General features: G+C 43.2%; 1 protein-coding gene across 1 annotated transcript; it reads right to left on the bottom strand.

Annotated features, from left to right (window-relative positions):
• Positions 1 to 2,433: 2,433 nt before the first annotated feature.
• Positions 2,434 to 17,889, bottom strand: LOC117654723 (uncharacterized). Its single transcript, XM_087879003.1, has 31 exons — positions 17,828 to 17,889; positions 17,382 to 17,720; positions 16,916 to 17,023; positions 16,675 to 16,808; positions 16,094 to 16,304; positions 15,862 to 15,908; positions 15,573 to 15,783; positions 15,339 to 15,385; positions 15,090 to 15,173; positions 14,931 to 15,002; positions 14,356 to 14,754; positions 13,009 to 14,229; positions 12,775 to 12,821; positions 12,526 to 12,609; positions 12,367 to 12,438; positions 11,792 to 12,190; positions 10,736 to 11,665; positions 10,447 to 10,615; positions 8,172 to 8,218; positions 7,883 to 8,051; positions 7,650 to 7,696; positions 7,401 to 7,484; positions 7,203 to 7,264; positions 6,544 to 6,651; positions 6,033 to 6,367; positions 5,577 to 5,842; positions 5,286 to 5,470; positions 5,046 to 5,178; positions 4,067 to 4,831; positions 3,064 to 3,991; positions 2,434 to 2,874 (listed from the first exon to the last, which is right to left on the bottom strand). Exons 17-25 carry the CDS (start codon positions 10,829 to 10,831, stop codon positions 6,307 to 6,309), a joined length of 843 nt encoding a protein of 280 aa, XP_087735129.1. The 5' UTR covers positions 10,832 to 11,665; positions 11,792 to 12,190; positions 12,367 to 12,438; positions 12,526 to 12,609; positions 12,775 to 12,821; positions 13,009 to 14,229; positions 14,356 to 14,754; positions 14,931 to 15,002; positions 15,090 to 15,173; positions 15,339 to 15,385; positions 15,573 to 15,783; positions 15,862 to 15,908; positions 16,094 to 16,304; positions 16,675 to 16,808; positions 16,916 to 17,023; positions 17,382 to 17,720; positions 17,828 to 17,889; the 3' UTR covers positions 2,434 to 2,874; positions 3,064 to 3,991; positions 4,067 to 4,831; positions 5,046 to 5,178; positions 5,286 to 5,470; positions 5,577 to 5,842; positions 6,033 to 6,306.
• Positions 17,890 to 26,211: the final 8,322 nt, after the last annotated feature.

Here is a 26,211-nt window from a genome sequence, read left to right as displayed (position 1 = left end):
CCTCATTTATAATTTATTTAACTAGTGCATTGTTGCTTCAAAAAACTTATTTTCGAATATTATATTTATAACATTCATTTCATATTTCATATTTCACTTCCATGTCTTATTATCTAGCCATTGATAAAATAAATCCCGTATCTGGTAGTATTGTTTATCTTCTTGTTCTCTAATTTCAAATGTCCATTTACTCATTTCAGCACATTCCATGATTTTCTTCATAATTTCATCTTGCGTTGGTTATTTTCTCATTTTTCCACTTTTTAGCAAATACAATTCTAGCAGCTGTTAAAACATTCACCATCAAATATCTCACTTCTCTATTGTATGTTTCTGGCACAATCCCTAATAAAAAAATCTCTGGTTTAAAGTCTATGTGTTTTTTTGTCATTTTTTCCAACCATGTGTGGATTTTATAGTCCAATATCTTTTCGCGTCTACACATGTCCACCACATATGGTAATATGAGCCCGGTATCTGATGGCATTTCCAACACTTCTCAGATTTGTTTTTGAACATTCTCGCTATTCTTGTCGGGAATAAATGCCACCTGTAAAACATCTTATATATGCCTATATATGCCTACTGCAAATATAATATGGAAGACACTGATAATTCTATGGCACAGTGCAAGAAGTGTTACATACAACATCAAGGAAGGATGTCGTGATAATTAACTGAAATGCTGAATTTGGAGAAATGGTAAAATCTGGAATTACAGGAATATTTAAAATGGGCAAATGTGATAATACAAAAAATAGGTTAACACAACTGTTTATTGCTAACACCGCCATATTATAGTGAATTGTCTAGGACCAGAGTGTTTAGTATATTTTAATTGGTTGTTTTTTTTAATGTTTGTATTACATGTATTTTTATCGTTCGCTGTTCACCGCCCTGAGTCCCTCAGGAATAGGGCGGTATATAAATTTAATAAATGAATGAATGAATGAATGAATGAATGAATGAATGAATGAATAAATAAATAAACAAACAAACAAACAAACAAACAAACAAACAAACAAACAAATAAATAAATATGCACCAAAGACAAATTCCTTGTGTGTCCAATCACACTTGGCCAAGAAAGAATTCTATTCTATTCTATTCTATTCAAGCGACTTAAATACCGGCTGTGTATTACTTGATGGACAACATTAAAATCAATAAGTAACAAAAAATGGGGAAATGTAATCAACCAAAAAAACTTCCCAAAGTTTTAAACAGGAAAAGACATCCAAATCAGCTTCAAAACAAGTTATCATGTTAATGAAAGAAAAATGAAAGGATGAAAGTCTTGGACAACCAAAAGGGCAATTTGCCTCCAGAAGTTGTGAATGCTCCAACACTGGACAGTTTTGAAGAAGAGGTTGGATAACCATTTGTCTGAAGTGTTTCCTGCCTAAGCAGGGGGTTGGACTAGATGACCTCCAAGGTCCCTTCCAACTCTGGTTTTTCTATTCTATTCTATTCTATTCTATTCTATTCTATTCTATTCTATTCTATTCTATTCTATTCTATTCTATTATTATTTCTATTCTCTTTGGTAACCTCAAAATGGATGCTCGGAAATGTAGTCATGGCAACGGTGTTTATTTTTTTTTCTTAGCTGACAGTTTTTGCTGCTTCTTTGGTCTGAACCACTTGAACAGGGGGATTCTGGGTAGGCAGAAAGTCGTTGGAATGTACCAACTCATGAAATTCTCAGGGGTCGCCCTGCCTTAACGGTCTTGATCTTCCTGGGGGCTGATGAGAGAGCAGCCCAGAAAATGGGGGACCGGCTGTGTCTGAGGCCTCCGCCTCTAGAATAGAATAGAATAGAGCTGGAAGGGACCTTGGAGGTCTTCTAGTCCAGCCCTCTGCTCAAGCAGGAGAACCTAAATGATCTCAGACAAGTGGCTGTCTAGTTTCTTCTTAAAAACCTCCAGTGATGAAGCAGCCACAACTTCTGGAGGCAAGCAGTTCCACAGGTCAATTGTCCTCCCTGTTAGGAAGTTTCTCCTTAATTCCAGGCTGCTTCTCTCTTTGTTCAGTTTCCATCCGTTGTTTCTTGTCCTGCCCTCTGGGGCTCTGGAGAATAATTTGACCTCGTCTTCTTTGTGGCAGCCTCCCAAATATTGAAATACTGCTATCACGTCACCCCTAATTCTTCTTTTCTTTAGACTAGCCAGACCCAAAACCTGCAGCCTATGGTTTAGTCTCCTGGCCTAAACAGGGACACTGTCATGATCTGCCTTCTAAGTTGTGTTTCTCAGCTTTGTCATAACTTTCAACCGTTGCTAAATGAATGGTCATAAGTCAAAGACTACCTGTATTGCAGACATTCAGAGAATCATAGAATGTAAGCTGTGAAAGGCACCTTCATGGTCATCTAGTCCAACCTTCTCCCCCGTGCAGGAACCCAATGCCACAAACGCACCATTTACATAGACAGATCTTTCATTCTTGCATTTTAATGGGCTTTTCTTTATTTTTATCAGGGAGTTGATGAGACTCAGAGCCAAATCTGTTGTCCCTGCAAGGAACTGGACGTGACCTGGAAGAAGAGTCATATCCAGCTCCATTGGGACCTCAAAGGCCTGAGGAGAAGCAGTCAAACAGCCAAGAGGAGAAGCCATTTCAGTGCTCGATGGGAGGAAAAAGGAAGAGAAGATCCCTCATTTCCCATCAAAGGATCCCCTTGCGGAGAAATCAACTCAAGGCCTGGAGTGTGAACTCTACTATAGTCTTAGGAAGAGATGGTTGTGGAAGATCTTCACCAACTCCATCATCCTCTCTTGTTCTGCAGTCCAAATTCTCATCTGCTCCATCTGGCTGGAAGTTTCTCCCCCATTCCCTGACTCTGACCTCCACTCCCAGCCTGGAGAGACCATCCTGCAATGCAACGAAGGGGCCATTGTCATGTTCTACGTCACCCTCAGCTACATGGATTTCCTGGCTGCCATCTGCTTCACGGTGGCTTTCCTGGCCAGGAATCTGCCAGGGGCCTTCAACAAAGCCAAGCTGATCACCTTCAGCATGCTGGTCTTCTACAGTGTCTGGGTGACTTTTGTGCCCACTTACCTGAGCACCAAAGGGAAATACATGGTGGCTGTGCAGGTCTTCTCCATCCTGGCCTCCAGTGCTGGTCTGCTGGTCTGCATCTTCATCCCCAAGTGCTACATTATCCTTCCGAGGCCAGACCTGAACACAAAGGAGCAGCTCACAGCCAGAACAAATGTAAAAACATGAGAGATAATACCATGATATTTAAAGAATTGTAAAATTTCCTTTTATTTAAAAGCTGTTTTAATGTGCTTTTCTTTATTTTTATCAGGGCATTGAAGAGAATGATTCAGAGCCAAATCTGATGTCACCGCAAGAAATTGGACGTGACCTGGAAGGAGAGTCATATCCAGCTGCATTGGGACCTCAAACGCTTGAGGAACAGCAGCCCAACAGACAAGAGGAGAAGCCATTTCAGTGCTCGATGGGAGGAAAAAGGAAGAGGAGATCCCTCACTTCCCATCAAAGGATCTCCTCAGAAGGAAGATCACCTCAAGGCATGGAGTGTGGAACTCTACCATAGACGTCTGTCAATCTTGAATGGCTTCCATCCATGTCTGCACATTTCAATGAGGTGTTTCTGTTCCTTTTTCTTGGAGAAGAATTATGGATACATCCAGCCAACCACTCTGGAAGCTCCAGGACCTTCCTTTGGAAGGTTGACCAGGGATGCCAGAAGCCATCCTGCCAGGGAGTCTCTGGATGGCTGAGAAAAAGCCTCTGTGGGACTTTCTTGGCTTTGAGATTATCTCCAGAAGCTTTCAGCCATTCCTTCTCCTGTTTATATGGCAGCATCAAAGGTTTCACGTCTTCAAGAGTTTCTCTCTTGTCTTCCAGTGTTCTAATGTCCGCCCTTGTGTTTCTTTTGGACTCTGTACTATTAAGTGGTACCAGCTGGTCTCTGTACATCAGTCACCTGTAGATGTTCTTCCTCAGTTCTTTCTCTCTAGAAAAATCAGAAGGTTAGAGATAAATTTGGACCAACAATGAAGGTCAGGGATGCTGTCAGAAAATTTCTCACCTCCTCAGTTTCTCCTCCAGCTCCTTGCAGAGTCCTGCGTTGTTTTCCACAAGCTGGAAATTCTCCTTCCGGAGCTCCTCATAGTAGACCTAGCTTTATACACGTAGGACTAAAAGTGTCAGGAGCCAGACATTCATGAGTTTTCTCCTTCTTTTGGAACTTTATTTTACAAAATTAGGGATGTTTGTAGTTCAATAGATGTTTCCATCCATTTTGGGATTCCTCGGGAGCTTTTCCAAGTTCTTCAAGTCCTCCTCCTGGTCCTCTCTTTCCCCATGTGAAGTTCCAGCCCCTTCAGCATGGCGGTCGGTGAGTGATGGAGTCTCTAAGGGTTCAAATGTGGCCTCCCCATTCTAATTTTCATCTATTCCTCCATCCCTTATAGGGTAGATTCTTCATCCTGGAATCCTAATGTTATTTTATGTAGGCTGATGAAAGAAATTAAGTTTTGAATCTAAATGGAGATCAGGAAATGGGTGCATTTGTCATCGATCCCTGCGTCCATTTCATGATTCCAGGAGTGGCTGGACGAGATCTCATTTCTTTGGAAAGTCATTTCTAAGCTGCTTCAAGGAATCCTGGTCCTCTCCCTCCCTTAGTCAGGGCTGCTATCTACGTGTTTCTCACCTCCTCAGCCTCTCCCTGAAATTCTGCCTGATTGTTGCCTTCTCCTCGCTCAACCTCCGGTTCTTAATTTGTAAGTTTTTAATTTGGTCCTTTAAATTAATTTGTTCCTCAACCATCTCCTCGAATATTTTTGAATTTCTGCAAATTATGAAAAGCAGAAATTAGGCCTCTCATGATAGATAGATAGATAGATAGATAGATAGATAGATAGATAGATAGATAGATAGATAGATAGATAGATAGATAGATAGATAGATAGATAGATAGATGCAAGGATGGATAGACGGATGGATGGATGGTAGGATGGATGTATTTGAAAGAATGTTAGGATTCTCTTCTAAATATTTCTCACCTCTCCAGTTGTTCTTTGAGAGTTTTAATCTCCGTGAGGAGCTCCTTTTTCCCCCCAGCATGCTGCAGAACTCTGCAGAGGAGGCTCATACTCTTGTCTCTCCAGTTGAAGTTGGTATTCCAAGGTATTTATTCTGTAAGAGACAAAGAGAAGAGCGAAAATAGCCCCCTCACGTTTTCACTCCAACCATCCAACCTGCTTAAAATTAAAACTCCTTAAAAATACCTGGCACTTTCTCACCTCCTCTGCCTCTCCTCCAGCTCCCTTCAGAGTTCTGCATCGGTGGTATGACGCTGGGAAGTTTTGCTCAGGAGCTCCCAGTGTTTGGGGCCTCCTGCTGCACACTTGTGAAGTGATCAGACAAGAGTGCAGACATGAGCCACTCTTGGACACTCCAGTCATTCAAGGACTGGTCATTTCCAGGACTAATGAAATAACGATGACAATAATGATGATAATAACAATAATAACTGTATTATTGATAATAACTGTATTAATAACTGAAAAATAACTAGATAAAGCAATAACAACCTATGGAAATTGAGAGAGGAGACCACGTTCTTCTGTTGTCCTGCTCTTTTCAGGGATGGCTGGATGTGGCTGAGACAGAGAATCATTTCTCCTTGGTGATGAGGAAGGGGTGAGGAGGGAAAGGAGGGGGAGGGGAGGGGAAGAGGAGGCTCCCTGTACTTGAAGCTCCCAGCAGATGTTTCTCTCCATCTTGGGATCCTCGGGAGCTTTTCCAAGTCCTCCTCCTGATCTTTCAGCCCCTTCAGCATGCTGGTCGGTCTCTGGCTCTGGAAGAAGGAGAATGGGAGATTTCGTAGTAAGTGGTCAAATGTGGCCTCCCCATTCTAATTTTCCTCTATCCCTCCATCCCTTATAGGGTAGGTTCTTCATCTTGGAATCATGGTTCAACCAAGCTGCTTCAAGGAATCCTGGTCCTCTCCCTCCCGCAGTCAGGGCTGCTGTCTACATACTTCTCACCTCCTCAGCCTCTCCCTGAAATTCCTCAGGATGGTCGCCTTCTCCTCGCTCAACTTCCAGTTCTTCATTTTTAATTCTTTGATTTCGTTCTTTAAATTAAGTCTTTCCTCCACCATTTGTTCAAATGTTTTTGAATTCCTGTAAATTAAGAAAAGCAGAAATTAGTCCTCTCATGATAGGTGATACTTAATATTTCTCAGTTGTCCAGTTGTTCCTTCGGTCTTTTGTTTTCCGTGCGGAGCTCCTGTTTCTCCCCAGCTTGTTACAGAACCCTTCAGAGGAGGCTTTTATATTCCTTTCTTTCTCGTTCTACCTCTTCCTCCAAAGCATTGTTTCTGTAAAACAGGAAGACAAGAGCGAAATTAGCCCCCTCAGGTTTTCACTCCAACCATCCATCTTGTTTAAAATTAAAACTCCCTAAAAATACCTGGCACTTCCTTTGCCTTACTTTTTTAGTAATTTAGTTTTGCCATTTTGCCCAAGTGAGGGTTTCTGTCTGAAAATTTCTCACCTCCTCTGTTTCTCCTCCAGCTCCCTGCAGAGTTCTGCGTTGTTTTCCACAAGCTGGGAATTTTCCTTCAGGAGCTCCTCATTCGGTGAAACCTTCTGTGTTGTGTTGCTGTAAATACGAGGACCAGAGAGAAATTAGACCCTTGATTTTTTTTTTTACTTGAATTTCGGATTGAGGGGTTCAATTTACTTCGTGCTTTTGGCAAAGTAGTTATGTAGAATAATTCAGATCTTGATTCTCTTTTCTGAGCCTGTCTGTCTGCATAGACTCATCCGAAAAATTTCTTCTGTCAAATATCAAAACTCGAGTAAAATTAGCATCTTTGGGTTTGTTGAACCGTTGTGGCTACATTGAAAATGGAATCGAATTGGAAAGCCTGGTGCTACCCCACTGATTTTCAGCATTGGGGTTTGTAGAGATGCACTGTGGTAGACATGTACATGTAGACAGGTAGACTGCCTTTAGATTGGGAAGCTTCTTTCTGGCCTTCCAGAATACTTGCTTGGAAGGAAGAACTAAGAATGTGTGTGAGGGGCAGGATCCACCTGCTCTTCATTCAGGCCCCTCTTGGAGGCTCCTTGCAAGAAGCATTGCTCACAGAGCATAGATCCACCAGCATAGATCAGCATATTCCCTTCTACTTAAATCAGCTCACTCACCCTGCCTCACCTTCACATCTTATTACGACATGAAACAAATTCTCAGGTGTAGCCTCTCCTGGCTAAAAGAAAAGGTTATTTATTATGTGAGAGAATTGATCTCTCAGCCTGATTCACATAATAAAATGATCATATGAAAATTTGTCATACTTAGTAATGGGCACTCAAAACATTCCCCAGAAGATTTAGACTGCTTACCTGAGGGGGACAGGGGCTGATGGACCGCTGAGGGGGACGCCCTTCGTTGATTGGGGGCAAGTTGCTGGCACATGAAGTCTTCTGCTGAAAAGCCATGGAGATCATGAGGAAGTTGGGCCTGAGCACAGGGAAAACCCTCAAGCCCAGTTAATCCAGGCCCCCTCACCCAAAAGAGCCATTTTTACTTCCGTGGTTTGGGTCCCATTGGGTACTTATTGACAAATAATTAAAGAAATAAATAGGACATACCTCCGTGTGTCCCCGTTGCCAAAAGACGGGCTGCTCCTCTGGAACCACTGGGAAAAAAAATAGATTTCTTTAAAAACACAAATTTATTGACATTCATTCTTATACCAGCAGCTTTATCTGGGCTCTTTATTTCCAGATCTTAGGTGCCAGCTGATATTTCTGGCATCTAAACTCTTCGCACTTGCTGCTAAACTTAAGTAGATCATAACTCTGTCTTTTTAATTGTATCCTACCTTTATTTCTCCGCTGGACTTTTTTGTTCAATCTATAGAAAAAATTTCCTGCCATCTCTCCAGTGGTAGCAGTTGAGAATGAGCCAGGACAGCCCAGCCAAGGTTTTAGGACATGTGCTGTGATGTCACCATCTTTGATCCAGCTGTGGGGAGATGCCAGGGGTGCCCCCTCCAGCAACGGTGGACCTTTCAATACGGAGGGTCACACGCGCTAAAAGAGAGACCCTGAGAGGTTTGGGTTCCATTGGGTACTTGTTGACAAATAATTAAAGAAATAAATAGGACATACCTCCATGTGTCCCCGTTGCCAAAAGACGGGCTGCTCCTCTGGAACCACTGGGAAAAAAATAGATTTCTTTAAAAACACAAATTTATTGACATTCATTCTTACACCAGCAGCTTTATCTGGGCTCTTTATTTCCAGATCTTAGGTGCCAGCTGATATTTCTGGCATCTAAACTCTTCGCACTTGCTGCTAAACTTAAGTAGATCATAACTCTGTCTTTTTAATTGTCTCCTACCTCTGTTTCTCTGCTGGACTTTTTTCTGGAAATGATAAAAAAAATTTCCTGCCATCCCTGCAGTGGTAGCAGTTGAAAATGAGCCAGGACAGCCCGGCCAAGGTCTTATGACACGTGCTGTGATGTCATCATCTTTGATCCAGCTGTGGGGAGATGCCAGGGGTGCCCCCTCCAGCAACAGTGGACCTTTCAATAGGGAGGGTCACACGCACTGAGAGACCCTGAGAGGTTTGGGGCCTCCTGCTGCACCCTTGTGAAGTGATAAGACAAGAGTGCAGACATGAGCCACTGTTGGACACTCCGGTCATTCACGGACTGGTCATTTCCAGGACTAATGAAATAACGATGACAATAATGATGATAATAACAATAATAACTGTATTAATGATAATAACTGTATTAATAACTGAGAAATAACTAGATAAAGCAATAACAACCGATGGAAGTTGAGCGAGGAGACCACGTTCTTCTGTTGTCCTGCTCTTTTCGGGGATGGCTGGATGTGGCTGAGACAGAGAATCATTTCTCCTTGGTGATGAGGAAGGGGTGAGGAGGGAAAGGAGGGGGAGGGGAGGGGAGGAGGAGGCTCCCTGTACTTGAAGCTCCCAGCAGATGTTTCTCTCCATCTTGGGATCCTTGGGAGCTTTTCCAAGTCCTTCTCCTGATCTTTCAGCCCCTTCAGCATGCTGGTCGGTCTCTGGCTCTGGAAGGAGAAAGGGAGATTTCGTAGTAAGTGGTCAAATGTGGCCTCCCCATTCTAATTTTCCTCTATCCCTCCATCCCTTATAGGGTAGGTTCTTCATCCTGGAATCATGGTTCAACCAACCTGCTTCAAGGAATCCTGGTCCTCTCCCTCCCTCAGTCAGGGCTGCTGTCTACATGCTTCTCACCTCCTCAGCCTCTTCCTGAAATTCCGCAGGATGGTCGCCTTCTCCTCGCTCAACTTCCAGTTCTTCATTTTTAATTCTTGATTTTCTTTTTTTAATTGAACTCTTTCCTCCACCATTTGTTCAAATGTTTTTGAGTTCCTGAAAATTAAGAAAAGCAGAAATTAGCCCTCTCATGATAGGTGATACTTAATATTTCTCAACTGTCCAGTTGTTCCTTCGGTCTTTTGTTTTCCGTGCGGAGCTCCTGTTTCTCCCCAGCTTGTTACAGAACCCTTCAGAGGAGGCTTTTATATTCCTTTCTTTCTCGTTCTACCTCTTCCTCCAAAGCATCGTTTCTGTAAAACAGGAAGACAAGAGCGAAATTAGCCTCCTCAGGTTTTCACTCCAACCATCCATCTTGTTTAAAATTAAAACTCCCTAAAAATACCTGGCACTTCCTTTGCCTTACTTTTTAAGTAATTTAGTTTTGCCATTTTGCCCAAGTGAGGGTTTCTGTCTGAAAATTTCTCACCTCCTCTGTTTCTCCTCCAGCTCCCTGCAGAGTTCTGCGTTGTTTTCCAGAATTGATCTCTCAGCCTGATTCCTTCACATAATAAAATGATCATATGAAAATTTGTCATACTTAGTAATGGGCACTCAAAACATTCCCCAGAAGATTTAGACTGCTTACCTGAGGGGGACGGGGGCGGATGGACCGCTGAGGGGGACGCCCTTCGTTGATTGGGGGCAAGTTGCTGGCACATGAAGTCTTCTGCTGAAAAGCCATGGAGATCATGAGGAAGTTGGGCCTGAGCACAGGGAAAACCCTCAAGGCCAGTTAATCCAGGCCCCCTCACCCAAGAGAGCCATTTTTACTTCCGTGGTTTGGGTCCCATTGGGTACTTGTTGACAAATAATTGAAGAAATAAATAGTACATACCTCCGTGTGTCCCCGTTGCCAAAAGACGGGCTGCTCCTCTGGAACCACTGGGGAAAAAAAATAGACTTCTTTAAAAACACAAACTTATTGACATTCATTCTTACACCAGCAGCTTTATCTGGGCTCTTTATTTCCAGATCTTAGGTGCCAGCTGATATTTCTGGCATCTAAACTCTTCACAGTTCCTGCTAAACTTAAGTAGATCATAACTCTGTCTTTTTAATTGTCTCCTACCTTTATTTCTCCGCTGGACTTTTTTGTTCAATCTATAGAAAAAATTTCCAGCCATCCCTGCAGTGGTAGCAGTTGAGAATGAGCCAGGACAGCCCAGCCAAGGTCTTAGGACATGTGCTGTGATGTCATCATCTTTGATCCAGCTGTGGGGAGATGCCAGGGGTGCCCCCTCCAGCAACGGTGGACCTTTCAATAGGGAAGGTCACACGTGCTAAAAGAGAGACCCTGAAAGGTTTGGGTCCCATTGGGTACTTGTTGACAAATAATTAAAGAAATAAATAGGACATACCTCCGTGTGTCCCCGTTGCCAAAAGACGGGCTGCTCCTCTGGAACCATTGGGAAAAAAATAGATTTCTTTAAAAACACAAATTTATTGACATTCATTCTTACACCAGCAGCTTTATCTGGGCTCTTTATTTCCAGATCTTAGGTGCCAGCTGATATTTCTGGCATCTAAACTCTTCGCACTTGCTGCTAAACTTAAGTAGATCATAACTCTGTCTTTTTAATTGTCTCCTACCTCTGTTTCTCTGCTGGACTTTTTTCTGGAAATGATAAAAAAAATTTCCTGCCATCCCTGCAGTGGTAGCAGTTGAAAATGAGCCAGGACAGCCCGGCCAAGGTCTTATGACACGTGCTGTGATGTCATCATCTTTGATCCAGCTGTGGGGAGATGCCAGGGGTGCCCCCTCCAGCAACAGTGGACCTTTCAATAGGGAGGGTCACACGCACTGAGAGACCCTGAGAGGTTTGGGTCCCTCCTGGTGCACACTTGGGAAGTGATAAGACAAGAGTGCAGACATGAGCCACTGTTGGACACTCCGGTCATTCACGGACTGGTCATTTCCAGGACTAATGAAATAACGATGACAATAATGATGATAATAACAATAATAACTGTATTAATGATAATAACTGTATTAATAACTGAAAAATAACTAGATAAAGCAATAACAACCGATGGAAGTTGAGCGAGGAGACCACGTTCTTCTGTTGTCCTGCTCTTTTCGGGGATGGCTGGATGTGGCTGAGACAGAGAATCATTTCTCCTTGGTGATGAGGAAGGGGTGAGGAGGAAAGGAAGGGGAGGGGAGGAGGAGGCTCCCTGTACTTGAAGCTCCCAGCAGATGTTTCTCTCCATCTTCGGATCCTTGGGAGCTTTTCCAAGTCCTTCTCCTGATCTTTCAGCCCCTTCAGCATGCTGGTCGGTCTCTGGCTCTGGAAGAAGGAGAATGGGAGATTTCGTAGTAAGTGGTCAAATGTGGCCTCTCCATTCTAATTTTCCTCTATCCCTCCATCCCTTATAGGGTAGGTTCTTCATCCTGGAATCATGGTTCAACCAACCTGCTTCAAGGAATCCTGGTCCTCTCCCTCCCTCAGTCAGGGCTGCTGTCTACATGCTTCTCACCTCCTCAGCCTCTCCCTGAAATTCCGCAGGATGGTCGCCTTCTCCTCGCTCAACTTCCAGTTCTTCATTTTTAATTCTTGATTTTCTTTTTTTAATTGAACTCTTTCCTCCACCATTTGTTCAAATGTTTTTGAGTTCCTGAAAATTAAGAAAAGCAGAAATTAGCCCTCTCATGATAGGTGATACTTAATATTTCTCAACTGTCCAGTTGTTCCTTCGGTCTTTTGTTTTCCGTGCGGAGCTCCTGTTTCTCCCCAGCTTGTTACAGAACCCTTCAGAGGAGGCTTTTATATTCCTTTCTTTCTCGTTCTACCTCTTCCTCCAAAGCATCGTTTCTGTAAAACAGGAAGACAAGAGCGAAATTAGCCTCCTCAGGTTTTCACTCCAACCATCCATCTTGTTTAAAATTAAAACTCCCTAAAAATACCTGGCACTTCCTTTGCCTTACTTTTTAAGTAATTTAGTTTTGCCATTTTGCCCAAGTGAGGGTTTCTGTCTGAAAATTTCTCACCTCCTCTGTTTCTCCTCCAGCTCCCTGCAGAGTTCTGCGTTGTTTTCCAGAATTGATCTCTCAGCCTGATTCCTTCACATAATAAAATGATCATATGAAAATTTGTCATACTTAGTAATGGGCACTCAAAACATTCCCCAGAAGATTTAGACTACTTACCTGAGGGGGACGGGGGCGGATGGACCGCTGAGGGGGACGCCCTTCGTTGATTGGGGGCAAGTTGCTGGCACATGAAGTCTTCTGCTGAAAAGCCATGGAGATCATGAGGAAGTTGGGCCTGAGCACAGGGAAAACCCTCAAGGCCAGTTAATCCAGGCCCCCTCACCCAAGAGAGCCATTTTTACTTCCGTGGTTTGGGTCCCATTGGGTACTTGTTGACAAATAATTGAAGAAATAAATAGTACATACCTCCGTGTGTCCCCGTTGCCAAAAGACGGGCTGCTCCTCTGGAACCACTGGGGAAAAAAAATAGACTTCTTTAAAAACACAAACTTATTGACATTCATTCTTACACCAGCAGCTTTATCTGGGCTCTTTATTTCCAGATCTTAGGTGCCAGCTGATATTTCTGGCATCTAAACTCTTCACAGTTCCTGCTAAACTTAAGTAGATCATAACTCTGTCTTTTTAATTGTCTCCTACCTTTATTTCTCCGCTGGACTTTTTTGTTCAATCTATAGAAAAAATTTCCAGCCATCCCTGCAGTGGTAGCAGTTGAGAATGAGCCAGGACAGCCCAGCCAAGGTCTTAGGACATGTGCTGTGATGTCATCATCTTTGATCCAGCTGTGGGGAGATGCCAGGGGTGCCCCCTCCAGCAACGGTGGACCTTTCAATAGGGAAGGTCACACGTGCTAAAAGAGAGACCCTGAAAGGTTTGGGTCCCATTGGGTACTTGTTGACAAATAATTAAAGAAATAAATAGGACATACCTCCGTGTGTCCCCGTTGCCAAAAGACGGGCTGCTCCTCTGGAACCATTGGGAAAAAAATAGATTTCTTTAAAAACACAAATTTATTGACATTCATTCTTACACCAGCAGCTTTATCTGGGCTCTTTATTTCCAGATCTTAGGTGCCAGCTGATATTTCTGGCATCTAAACTCTTCGCACTTGCTGCTAAACTTAAGTAGATCATAACTCTGTCTTTTTAATTGTCTCCTACCTCTGTTTCTCTGCTGGACTTTTTTCTGGAAATGATAAAAAAAATTTCCTGCCATCCCTGCAGTGGTAGCAGTTGAAAATGAGCCAGGACAGCCCGGCCAAGGTCTTATGACACGTGCTGTGATGTCATCATCTTTGATCCAGCTGTGGGGAGATGCCAGGGGTGCCCCCTCCAGCAACGGTGGACCTTTCAATAGGGAGCCTCACACGTGCTGAAAGAGACCCTGAGAGGTTTGGGTCCCTCCTGGTGCACACTTGGGAAGTGATAAGACAAGAGTGCAGACATGAGCCACTGTTGGACACTCCGGTCATTCACGGACTGGTCATTTCCAGGACTAATGAAATAACGATGACAATAATGATGATAATAACAATAATAACTGTATTAATGATAATAACTGTATTAATAACTGAAAAATAACTAGATAAAGCAATAACAACCGATGGAAGTTGAGCGAGGAGACCACGTTCTTCTGTTGTCCTGCTCTTTTCGGGGATGGCTGGATGTGGCTGAGACAGAGAATCATTTCTCCTTGGTGATGAGGAAGGGGTGAGGAGGAAAGGAAGGGGAGGGGAGGAGGAGGCTCCCTGTACTTGAAGCTCCCAGCAGATGTTTCTCTCCATCTTCGGATCCTTGGGAGCTTTTCCAAGTCCTTCTCCTGATCTTTCAGCCCCTTCAGCATGCTGGTCGGTCTCTGGCTCTGGAAGAAGGAGAATGGGAGATTTCGTAGTAAGTGGTCAAATGTGGCCTCTCCATTCTAATTTTCCTCTATCCCTCCATCCCTTATAGGGTAGGTTCTTCATCCTGGAATCATGGTTCAACCAACCTGCTTCAAGGAATCCTGGTCCTCTCCCTCCCTCAGTCAGGGCTGCTGTCTACATGCTTCTCACCTCCTCAGCCTCTCCCTGAAATTCCGCAGGATGGTCGCCTTCTCCTCGCTCAACTTCCAGTTCTTCATTTTTAATTCTTGATTTTCTTTTTTTAATTGAACTCTTTCCTCCACCATTTGTTCAAATGTTTTTGAGTTCCTGAAAATTAAGAAAAGCAGAAATTAGCCCTCTCATGATAGGTGATACTTAATATTTCTCAACTGTCCAGTTGTTCCTTCGGTCTTTTGTTTTCCGTGCGGAGCTCCTGTTTCTCCCCAGCTTGTTACAGAACCCTTCAGAGGAGGCTTTTATATTCCTTTCTTTCTCGTTCTACCTCTTCCTCCAAAGCATCGTTTCTGTAAAACAGGAAGACAAGAGCGAAATTAGCCTCCTCAGGTTTTCACTCCAACCATCCATCTTGTTTAAAATTAAAACTCCCTAAAAATACCTGGCACTTCCTTTGCCTTACTTTTTAAGTAATTTAGTTTTGCCATTTTGCCCAAGTGAGGGTTTCTGTCTGAAAATTTCTCACCTCCTCTGTTTCTCCTCCAGCTCCCTGCAGAGTTCTGCGTTGTTTTCCAGAATTGATCTCTCAGCCTGATTCCTTCACATAATAAAATGATCATATGAAAATTTGTCATACTTAGTAATGGGCACTCAAAACATTCCCCAGAAGATTTAGACTGCTTACCTGAGGGGGACGGGGGCGGATGGACCGCTGAGGGGGACGCCCTTCGTTGATTGGGGGCAAGTTGCTGGCACATGAAGTCTTCTGCTGAAAAGCCATGGAGATCAAGAGGAAGTTGGGCCTGAGCACAGGGAAAACCCTCAAGGCCAGTTAATCCAGGCCCCCTCACCCAAAAGAGCCATTTTTACTTCCGTGGTTTGGGTCCCATTGGGTACTTGTTGACAAATAATTGAAGAAATAAATAGTACATACCTCCGTGTGTCCCCGTTGCCAAAAGACGGGCTGCTCCTCTGGAACCACTGGGGAAAAAAAATAGACTTCTTTAAAAACACAAACTTATTGACATTCATTCTTACACCAGCAGCTTTATCTGGGCTCTTTATTTCCAGATCTTAGGTGCCAGCTGATATTTCTGGCATCTAAACTCTTCACAGTTCCTGCTAAACTTAAGTAGATCATAACTCTGTCTTTTTAATTGTCTCCTACCTTTATTTCTCCGCTGGACTTTTTTGTTCAATCTATAGAAAAAATTTCCAGCCATCCCTGCAGTGGTAGCAGTTGAGAATGAGCCAGGACAGCCCAGCCAAGGTCTTAGGACATGTGCTGTGATGTCATCATCTTTGATCCAGCTGTGGGGAGATGCCAGGGGTGCCCCCTCCAGCAACGGTGGACCTTTCAATAGGGAAGGTCACACGTGCTAAAAGAGAGACCCTGAAAGGTTTGGGTCCCATTGGGTACTTGTTGACAAATAATTAAAGAAATAAATAGGACATACCTCAGTGTGTCCCCGTTGCCAAAAGACGGGCTGCTCCTCTGGAACCACTGGGAAAAAAATAGATTTCTTTAAAAACACAAACTTATTGACATTCATTCTTACCCCAGTAGCTTTATCTGGGCTCTTTATTCCCAAATCTTAGGTGCCAGCTGATATTTCTGGCATCTAAACTCTTCACACTTGCTGCTAAACTTAAGTAGATCATAACTCTGTCTTTTTAATTGTCTCCTACCTCTGTTTCTCTGCTGGACTTTTTTGTTTAGTCTGTAGAAAAAATTGCCTGCCATCCCTGCAGTGGTAGCAGTTGAGAATGAGCCAGGACAGCCCAGCCAAGGTCTTATGACATGTGCTGTGATGTCATCATCTTTGATCCAGCTGTGGGGAGATGCCAGGGGTGCCCCCTCCAGCAACGGTGGACCTTTCAATAGGGAGGGTCACACGCGCTGAAAGAGAGACCCTCTTTCATTTTTATTTTTTATTTTTTGAGATCTCTATAACAATACATTTACTCACATACTTATCGGGTCTACACGCATGCAAATTAGGTTTAAGATCAGGAATTTTCTTAACAGAGATGTTATTATTTACGATTAATGTTAGCATTATTTTTAATTTATTGGATGTCTGTTGCTGGTCGATGACTGTAATAAAATTCTCTTCTCTTCTCTTCTCTTCTCTTCTCTTCTCTTCTCTTCTCTTCTCGTCTCGTCTCGTCTCTTCTCTTCTCTTCTCTTCTCTTCTCTTCTCTTCTCTTCTCTTCTCTTCTCTTCTCTTCTATTCCTCTCATGATAGACAATACTAAATATTTCTCACCTATCCAGTTCTTTCTTTAGTGTTTGTTTTCCATGAGGAGCTCCTGTTTCTCCCCAGCTTGCTGCAGAACCCTTCAGAGGAGGCTCTTATATTCCTTTCTCTCCACTTCAACTTGATATTCCAAACTGTCGATTCTGTAGGAGACGAAGACAAGAGCGAAATTAGCCCCCTCAGGTTTTCACTCCAACCATCCAACCTGCTTAAAATTAAAACTCCTTAAAAATTCCTGGCACTTTCTCACCTCCTCTGCCTCTCCTCCAGCTCCCAGCAGAGTTCTGCATCGGTGTTATGAAGCTGGGAAGATTTGTTCAGGAGCTCCTCATTCAGAGAAGACTTCTGCGTTGTTTTGCTGTAAATAAGAGGCCAGAGAAAAAATAGTCCCTTGATTTTTTTAAATTTGAATTTTGGATTGTGGGGTTCCCAGGAGCTTCTACAGGTGCCTCCTCCTTTCCTTTAGATGTCCCAGGCCCTTCTCCTTGCAGGTGAATGATGGACTGGGGCTGGATCTTGAATGCCAGGGGCTGACTTGCTCTTATTAATTTGAAAGTCCTTCCTCAGATCTCTCTATCAGAAGGGGAATATAGCCTTCAATCTTTGCTCAATCCTTGAAGGGTCTTATGTATTTCTTATCTGTATTTCTAAGCTGCTTCAAGGAATCCTGGTCCTCTCCCTCCCTTAGTCAGGGCTGCTGTCTAAGTGTTTCTCACCTCCTCAGCCTCTCTCTGAAGTTCCTCACGATGGTTGCCTTCTCCTCCATCGGCTTGATGTTCCTACTTTTCAGCTTCTTTATTTCATCTTTCAGTTGTATTCTTTCTTTTACCATCTGTTCAAACGTTTTTGAATTTCTGTAAATTATGAAGAGGAGACAGAAATCAGCCCTCTCATGATAGATGATACTAAATATTTCTCACCTATCCAGTTGTTCCTTTAGTGTTTTGTTCTCCACGAGGAGCTCCTGTTTCTCCCCAGCATGCTGCAGAATTCTGCAGAGGAGGCTCTTGTACTCCTCTCTCTCGAATTCAAGCTGTTGTTCCAAAGTATTTATTCTGTAAGAGACAAAGACAAGAGCGAAATTTGCCTCCTCAGGTTTTCACTCCAACCATCCAACCTGCTTAAAATTAAAACTCCCTAAAAATATCTGGCACTTTCTCACCTCTTCTGCCTCTCCCTTCCAGCTCCCTGCAGAGTTCTGCATCGGTGTTATGAAGCTGGGAAGATTTGTTCAGGAGCTCCTCCTTCGGAGTTTTGCTGTAAATACGAGAACCAGAGAGAAATTAGTCCCTTGATTTTTTTTTTACTAGAATCATCAAACTTTTTCTTCAATTGAAAAATATTTTAAAAATTACCTTTATTTTTTTTGTGTGTGTGTGTGTATAAATTCATTGTTGCTATTTCTACTACAACAATCAGAAATCTCTCCTTACTATGCTTTAACTTGCATTGTAACTTAACTGTCAACTTGCAAAGCTTTCAAGTTGCCATAAGCAGGAAAGGTGGGGAGAGAGAGAACTGACGGAGCTGATCAATTTCCCTAACTGCATCAGAATATTGCCGGAATGGTGCTCCTAATAAATGACTGTATTTCTTTTGAAGTTTGGCTCGTGGGTCATGAATTAATCAGGGCATCTTTCGGAAACTTCACAGCATTTATTGGGTATTTTAGAAAGGCTCAGTAAAAGTGACAAATCGGTACATTTTCGTGGACTTTAGATACACCTCCAGGATAGTCTTAAGGGATTTGATTAGCTACTTGAATATTAAGATTAGCATCACTATGCTTATGTTGGAAGAAATGTCCATCTGGATTCAGTTCCAAGTGGAGAGAAGGACACTGGAAACATGGAGGCTGATTGGAAAGTTGGTTTAATGGTGAACAGGACCCCCTGGGTTTGAAGTCCTGGGTAGATGACCACATGGAGTGGAGAGTGAGAGGTATTTATACCCTCTCTTAGACTTTGAACTTGAGCTTCCTGTTCCTGTGGCAAGGGCATGTATTCTGTTGGCTGTCAGACTCCCCAGGGGCTATGCAGGGGTCATAGCTGAGGTTGTCTGTGTCCCAGGCTTGGTTGAATCTTGCTGGGTGATGCAATGAAGAGCAATTCCTATTGTGGCTGTATGGCTTTGCCCTGAGGGATAATCCCATCATCCTGGAGCTGAGGTCCTTTGTTTTGTAGATAGATTGGCCCAGTCTTTTGTTTTGTAGATAAGCTGGCACCAAAATATCTGCTGGGGGCAGGGAGCTGGGGCTGAGTTTCTGTCTCCAAGAGCATGTCCCTCAATTTCTCATCCAGGTAAATATAACATTCTGCCTTTTTAATATTCCCTAAAATATTTCATTCTTCTAGGAGAGAGGTGAGTGCTAACTTTCTAAATTTATAAGAGTTGGATTACTTAAGTAATTCACTATTCACTAAATCTGCATTACTATTACTATTAATCTTCTCATCATTCCTATCACTCATCTCCTCCTACTTATGACTGTAACTTGTTGCTATACCCTTACGATTTATATTGATTGTTCCCTAATATGATTGAATTGCTTATTTGTATCCTATCACTATCATTAAGTGTTGTACCTTATGATTCTTAACGAATGTATTTTATTCTCCGTATGTACACTGAGAGCGTATGCACCAAGAGAAATTCCTTGTGTGTCCAATCACACTTGGCCAATAAAGAATTCTATAATCTATAATCTAATGATTTTTACTTCAGTATTTAGCAAAGAAAGTCTACACACCCCTGTTAAAATGCCAAGTTTTGGAAATGTAAAATAAAAAAATCAGACCAAGATAAATCACTTCCGAGTATTTCCTCCTTTAATATAACAACTAAGATGTACAATTCAAATTGAAAAACAAAACTGAAATCTTTGAAGGGGAAAAATCAAAATGAAAAAAAAAATCTGGAATGATTTGGCTATGTAAGTTTTCACGCCCTCTTCGAAGGAGGGATCTGGCTGTCTTCAGAATTCACTGATCACATTCAAAGTGATGTTAAATAGGAGTCATTAAATTTGTGAAAATCAATTTAGGTTGACTCGGCTCTGTAAAGTTCAGCTGTTGCGTAAGGATTTTCTGACATGTATTCACTTGCCTCTTACAGCAAAAGCCTTAGTCTCCAAATCTTATAAACCATCAAAATGGGAAGGAGGGAAAGAGGGAGGAGAAAACAAATGGAAGGGAAGTGATGCTTAACTGGCTTCCTATCCGACAACTATGAAGGCTGAAGTGGTTTATTGCAGGCCCTAGAGAGGACTTTTCGATCTCTCTCTCCAAGGTTAAAGGGATCAAGTGGATCACTCATCTCCCTCTCCGTCTGTTCTGCCCCAGCTCCGGATTCCCAAGGATTGTGACACACACCAACTGGTCCTTATCAAAGTTATAATTTTGCAGTTTTCCATAGGTTTTTAAAGCCGTGGTTTTAATTTCATTTCATTTCCTGGGCTCTTGCACCCCGTTTTCCCCTTTAGTGCTATTGGGGGTTTACAGCACAATCCCACCTCGGGGTTTCACCCCATTTGAATCCCGATGATTTTCTCTTTCATATTTTTTTTTAATTTGATTTATATGCCGCCCTTCTCCGGAGACTCAGGGCGGCTTACAATGCGTTAAGCAATAGCCTTCATCCTTTTGTATATTTATACAAAGTCAGCTTATTGCCCCCACAAACTGGGTCCTCAATTTACCTACCTTAGAAAGGATGGAAGGCTGAGTCAACCTTGAGCCTTGGCGAGATTCGAACCCTGCAGTAATTGCAGGCAGCTGGTCTTAATAACAGGGTGCCTTAGACCACTGTACTACCAAGGCTCTTATTAATTATTTAATATTAATTAAATATTAATTATTGCGATTATCCGCCTCCACCTGCCATACTCAAAAGGGCCACGAGATGGCAGACTATTATTGCTAATGCAATTTCACATAGACTTTGAAAACTGCTGTTTTCATTTAATTTGAGGTCTTTTCCACCCCGTTTTCACCTCTGAAGAAATGGGGGGCTCAGAGTACGACCCCACGTCGGATTTCGCCCGATCTGTACCCTGATTATTTTTATTGCTATTAATTTTTGCCATTAAAAGGTTGCTATCTGCCATACGCAAAATAGCCACGAGATGGCAGGCTAGTATCGCTATGCAATTACACATAGACTGAAAACTCTGATTTTCATTTAATTTTAGGTATTTTTCCACCCCGTTTTCACCTCTTAGAGAGATGAGGGGCTCGGAGGATGATCCCACGTCGGATTTCGTTCGATCTCTACACTGATTATTTTTATTTTTCATTTAATTTGAGGTCTTTTTTCACCCCGTTTTCACCTCTGGAGAAATGTGGGGCTCAGAGTATGACCCCACATACGAAAACGAAAACTGCCATACGAAAACGTCTCTGTTTCAAAGCCGAAGAGCCAGTGCTGTCCGAAGACGTTTCCGTGGTCATGTGGCTGGCATGACTCAATGCCAAAGGCGCACGGAACGCTGTTATCTTCCCACCAAAGGTGGTTCCTATTTTTCTACTTGCATTTTTTTTAACATGCTTTCAAACTGCTAGGTTGGCAGAAACTGGGACAAGTCACCGGAACTCACCCTGTTACGCGGCACTGGGGATTCGAACCATTGAACTGCCGACCTTTCGATTGACAAGCTCAGCGTCTTAGCCACTGAGCCACTGGGTGCAATTTCCCATAGAGTTTGAGGCAGCGTATAATAGATTGGAGGTGGGGCCAAATAAAAAGTAAGAATAACGCAGGGCGGACGAGAGGGCCCAACTCCCGAACAAAGAGAACCGGTTCGGTGACGTCATATCGTCACCGCTACCGGCTTGGCTGAACCGGGCTGAACCGGGAGGAACCCACCACTGATTTGCAGGCATGGTTTTAGGTTATTTTCAAGGGGATTTGCACCCTTTTCTTCACCTCTAATGACATATGGGGCCTCGGATTACTGACATGTAATTATCCTGATCATGTTTATTAATGTTATTCCTTGCAAATTCTCTTCCTTTTCTGGTGCGTTATGTTTAATATGATGTAACCATTTGCCAGTAGCAAAATGGAAAGATATATTGATCCTAATGTAGCCGCAAATTTTCCTACATACTCCCGACCCTGCCTTAGATCCTCCTTCTTAGGAAACCAAGAATAAATCAATCTTACCTTTAACACCCCAGCCCCGTAAATACCGTACATTGATCACTGGAATAAACGGAGAAAGGTTTTCCCAGTTTATGTGCAGTATTTTCCCGGATTTGTCTGTTCTGCTCCTGTATTTGTCACATTCGGCTTTTAAACTGCCAGAGCTGGCTTTTTTGTGATCAGCAGAGAGTGATGGCAAATCTAGACAGCATACTAAAAAGCAGAGACATCAACCTGCCAACAAAAGAGCGTATAGTCAAGGCTACAGTTTTCCCAGTTGCAATGGATGGCTGTGAAAGTTGGACCATAAGGAAGGCTGAGCGCCAAAGAATGGAGGCCTTTGAACTCTGGTGCTGGAGAAGACTCCTGCGAGTCCCTTGGACTGCAAGGCCATCCAACCGGTCAGTCCTAGAGGAGATCAACCCTGACTGCTCTTTAGAAGGCCAGATCCTGAAGATGAAACTCATCCTTTGGCCACCGAATGTGAAGGAAGGACTCCCTGGAGAAGAACCGAATGCTGGGAACGATGGAGGGCAAAAGAAGAACGGGACGACAGAGAACGAGGTGGCTGGATGGAGTCACCGAAGCAGTCGGTAGGAACTAAAATGGACTCCAGAGGATGGTAGAGGACAGGAAGCCCTGGAGGAACATTGTCCATGGGGTTGCGATGGGTCGGATACGACTTCGCAACTAACAACAGTAACAGAGAGTGATGGGGGAATCCTGTAGGCTTTAAATGGTTTGAAACCCATGCAATCCTAAATAGAATCAATAATTATAAAGTGTTAATATCACTTGATAAAGGCCACACTTGGAATACTGCATCCACAATATAAAAAAGATGTGGAGACTCTGGAAAGAGTGCAGAGAAGAGCAACAAGGATGATTAGGGGGCTGGGGATTAAACATGGAGAATTGGGTATGTCTAGTTTAATGAAAAGAAGGACCAGGGGAGACATGATAGCAGTCTTCCAATAACTCAGGGGCTGCCCCAAAGAAGAGGGAGTCAAGCTATTCTCCAAAGCACCTGAGGGCAGGAGAAGAAGCAATGGGTGGAAACTAATCCAAGGAGAGAAGCAACCTGGAATTAAGGAGAAATTTCCTGATGATGAGAGTGATTAATCAGTGGAACTACTTGCCTCCAGAAGTTGTGAGTGCTCCATCCCTGGAAGCTTTCAAAACTGGGTTGCCAATTGTGTGAAATGGTGTAGGCCATACCCATAATTCTATGCACCCTGCATCTGCCTATGCACGCGTCCCCCAACCCCCGCTCCTCATTGCTCCTGGCAGGCGATGGCACGCTGGGCCCGGTAAGCCTGTTTTTCCCTCTCCCCAGGCTCCAGAGCCTTTCTAGGAGCCTGGGGAGGACGAAAACGGCCTTCCCCACCACCATTCCCCGAGGCCCTCTGGAGGCAGGAAACAGCCTGGTTCCCTACTTCCGATGGGCCCAGAAGGCCCGAAAATCAGTTGGCCGGCGCACGCATGCATGCCAGACCTGAGCTCGCGTGCCCACCAATATGGCTAAACATGCTACCGGTGCCATAGGTTCGCCATCACGGGTATAGGGTCTCCTTCCTGCGCAGGGGGTTGGACTAGAAGACCTCCAAGGTCCCTTCCAACTCTGTTGTTCTGTTAATGTTTAAAAACGACAAATAATAACACTTTTGGTTTTATTTTTCAAGCTCCGGAGCAAAACCACCATTTCTTTCTCTGCTTTTAATAATCGTTCTCTCTCCCTGCCTGCCCACACAACCCTTTTTTTTTTTTTTTAAATGTAGGCATTCTGTCCCTCAGACCAGAAATCAATCACCTCAAGGAATGGAAAAGGTTTTAGGAATGAATTAAAAAAAAAAAAAGAGCGGGAGGTTTTCAGAATTGTCACTTTCCTCGCCGACGGAAGAACGGAGGTGATCGTTTTTTTGTGCTCCCCGTATCTGCCATGTTCTTCCCCTGGCAATGAACAAAAAATGACTTCAAAGAGAGGGGAAAATGGTTAAGGAAAAGTGATTTTCTCTCCCGGCCTTGCTGAGGGAATTAAATCGTGTTTCTTCCATCGCCAGCAAGTGAAATCATCCGATATATTGCAGCAAAAATGCATCTGCTGTTTCCTGTGGCGTGGTTGACCTGGCAGGATATTTCTTTTCTTCTTTTCTGTTCTTTTTCTTTTCTTCTTCTCCTTTCTTCTTTTCTGCTCTTTTTCTTTTCTTCTTTTCTTCTTTTCTGTTCTTTTTCTTTTCTTTTCTTTTCTTCTTTTCTTTTCTTTTCTTTTTTCTTTTCTGTTCTTTTTCTTTTCTTCTTTTCTGTTCTTTTTCTTTTCTTTTCCTTCTTTTCTGCTTTTTCTTTTCTTCTTTCTTTTTCTTTTCTTCTTTTCTGCTCTTTTTCTTTTCTTTTCTTTTCTGTTCTTTTTCTTTTCTTCTTTTCCTTTTCTTTTCTGTTCTTTTTCTGTTCTTTTTCTTCTTTTCTTTTCTTCTTTTCTTTTCTTTTTTCTTTACTGTTCTTTTTCTTTTCTTCTTTTCTGTTCTTTTTCTTTTCTTCTTTTTCTTTTCTTTTCTTTTCTGTTCTTTTTCTTTTCTTCTTTTCCTTCTTTTCTTTTCTGTTCTTTTTCTTTTCTTTTCTTTTCTTTTTTTCTTTTCTTTTCTTTTCTTTTTTTCTTTTCTTTTCTTTTCTTCTCTGTAAGCCACCAATGAAACTATCCTGGGAAGCAAAGCTGGGGACTCTGTAATCAATGGCCACCTTTTCCAATATGAGGTGGGGGGGGGGAAATACTTCAAGGAGAATAATTGAGAGGGTCTAAATAGCAGTAACCGAAACGGATCTTGGAGTCCTAGGTGGACAATCACTTAAATAGGAGCCAGCCATGTGCTGCAGCTGCCAAAAAAGCCAACACATTCCTAGGCTGCATTAACAGAGGGATAGAATCACTCTGTTATAAAAGTGTGTTAATACCTCTTTATAAGGCCTTTAGTAAGACCACACTTAGAATACTTAGGATACTTCATCCAAGTTTTTAGAATACTTCATCCAATGTAAAAAGGCGTTGAGACTTTGGAAAGAGTGCAGAGAAGAGCAGCAAAGATGATTAGGTGGGTGGAATTTGCCTAGGTAGACGCGGTAAACAGCTGGGGCTCAGGATCCTGCATAGCAGCTGCAACTGGAGCGTAGAATTTAAGAGAGTCAATTTAATGTCAGGTTTCCAAGTAACATACCCATAGCAACCAAAATTCCGAGCCAGGTAGATTCCTCAATATCAAATAAAACAATAATTTTATTTGATATGTCATATTGGCACAGGCTGGTGAAAACCGACTCTAAACGTCCCCACGGTTTTCGCCGAATTGAAAGTAAGAGTTTTCCACTTTCCCAAAACAATCAGTTGCATGGTCCAATCAGGATACAGTCCAGTTGCTAGGTGATTCCAGTCTCCTCCTTCCGAGCACCTGCTGGAATGACCTTGGTTCCCAAGAGAAAGTATTTTGTTTTGCCTACAAACCCCAGCTCTCTCTACTCCCCGCTCCTTCCCTAACCTTCAGCCCCAGTTGTGGCAGCACTGAAGCCTCAAAACGGCCTCAGTCAGGTCAGCTCCAGGGTTGACACATATGAAGAACAGTTGCAGAAACTGGGTATGTCTAGTTTAATGAAGAGAAGGACTAGGGGAGACATGATAACAGTCTTCCATTATCTCAGGGGCTGCCCTAAAGAAGAGGGAGTCAAGCTATTCTCCAAAGCACCTGAGGGCAGGATAAGAAGCAACGGGTGGAAACTAATCAAGGGGAGAAGCAACCTCGAATTAAGGAGAAATTTCCTGACAGTGAAAAGAATAGATCAGTGGAATGGCTTGCCTTCAGAAAGTTGTGGTGGAGGTTTTTAAGAGAATGGACAGTCATTTGTCTGAAATTGTATAAGTCTTCTGCTTGAGCAAGGGTTTGGACCAGGGGTGGGATTCAGCCGGATCGGACCAATTCGGGCGAACCGGATGTTAATTTTAATCTGGTTCACTGAACCAGTAGTTGCAAGGACTGTCTGACCCTGCCCACCCCTCCCAGGAGTCTCCATGCAGCCTGTTTTGGATGCCAGGTAAATGCAGGGCCCTCCCGGAGGCTCTGGGAGGGCAATAAAAGGGCCTACCAGAAATACCAGAAGTCTGGAAACGGGCCCATTTCTGGCCTCCAGAGGGCTCTGGAGGCTGGGGGAGGTCGTTTTTGTCCTCCTGGAGGCTTGAGGAAAGCCTCTGGAGCCTGGGGAGGATGAAAAATGGGCCTACCGGAAGTCCGGAAATAGGCCATTTCTGGTCTCCAGAGGGCTCCAGTGCCCAGGGGAGGCCATTTTTGCCCTTCTGGAGGCTCGGGGAAAACCTCTGGAGCCTAGGGAGGGCAAAAACGCCCTCCCCCTGGTGCAGGAGGCCAA

The sequence above is a fragment of the Pantherophis guttatus genome, chromosome 15 (assembly GCF_059756535.1).
Source record: "Pantherophis guttatus breed Tessera chromosome 15, ASM5975653v1, whole genome shotgun sequence".
NCBI lineage: Eukaryota > Metazoa > Chordata > Lepidosauria > Squamata > Colubridae > Pantherophis > Pantherophis guttatus.
Note: the sequence above shows the minus strand (reverse complement) of the source record. Positions and strands in the feature narration are given on the sequence as shown.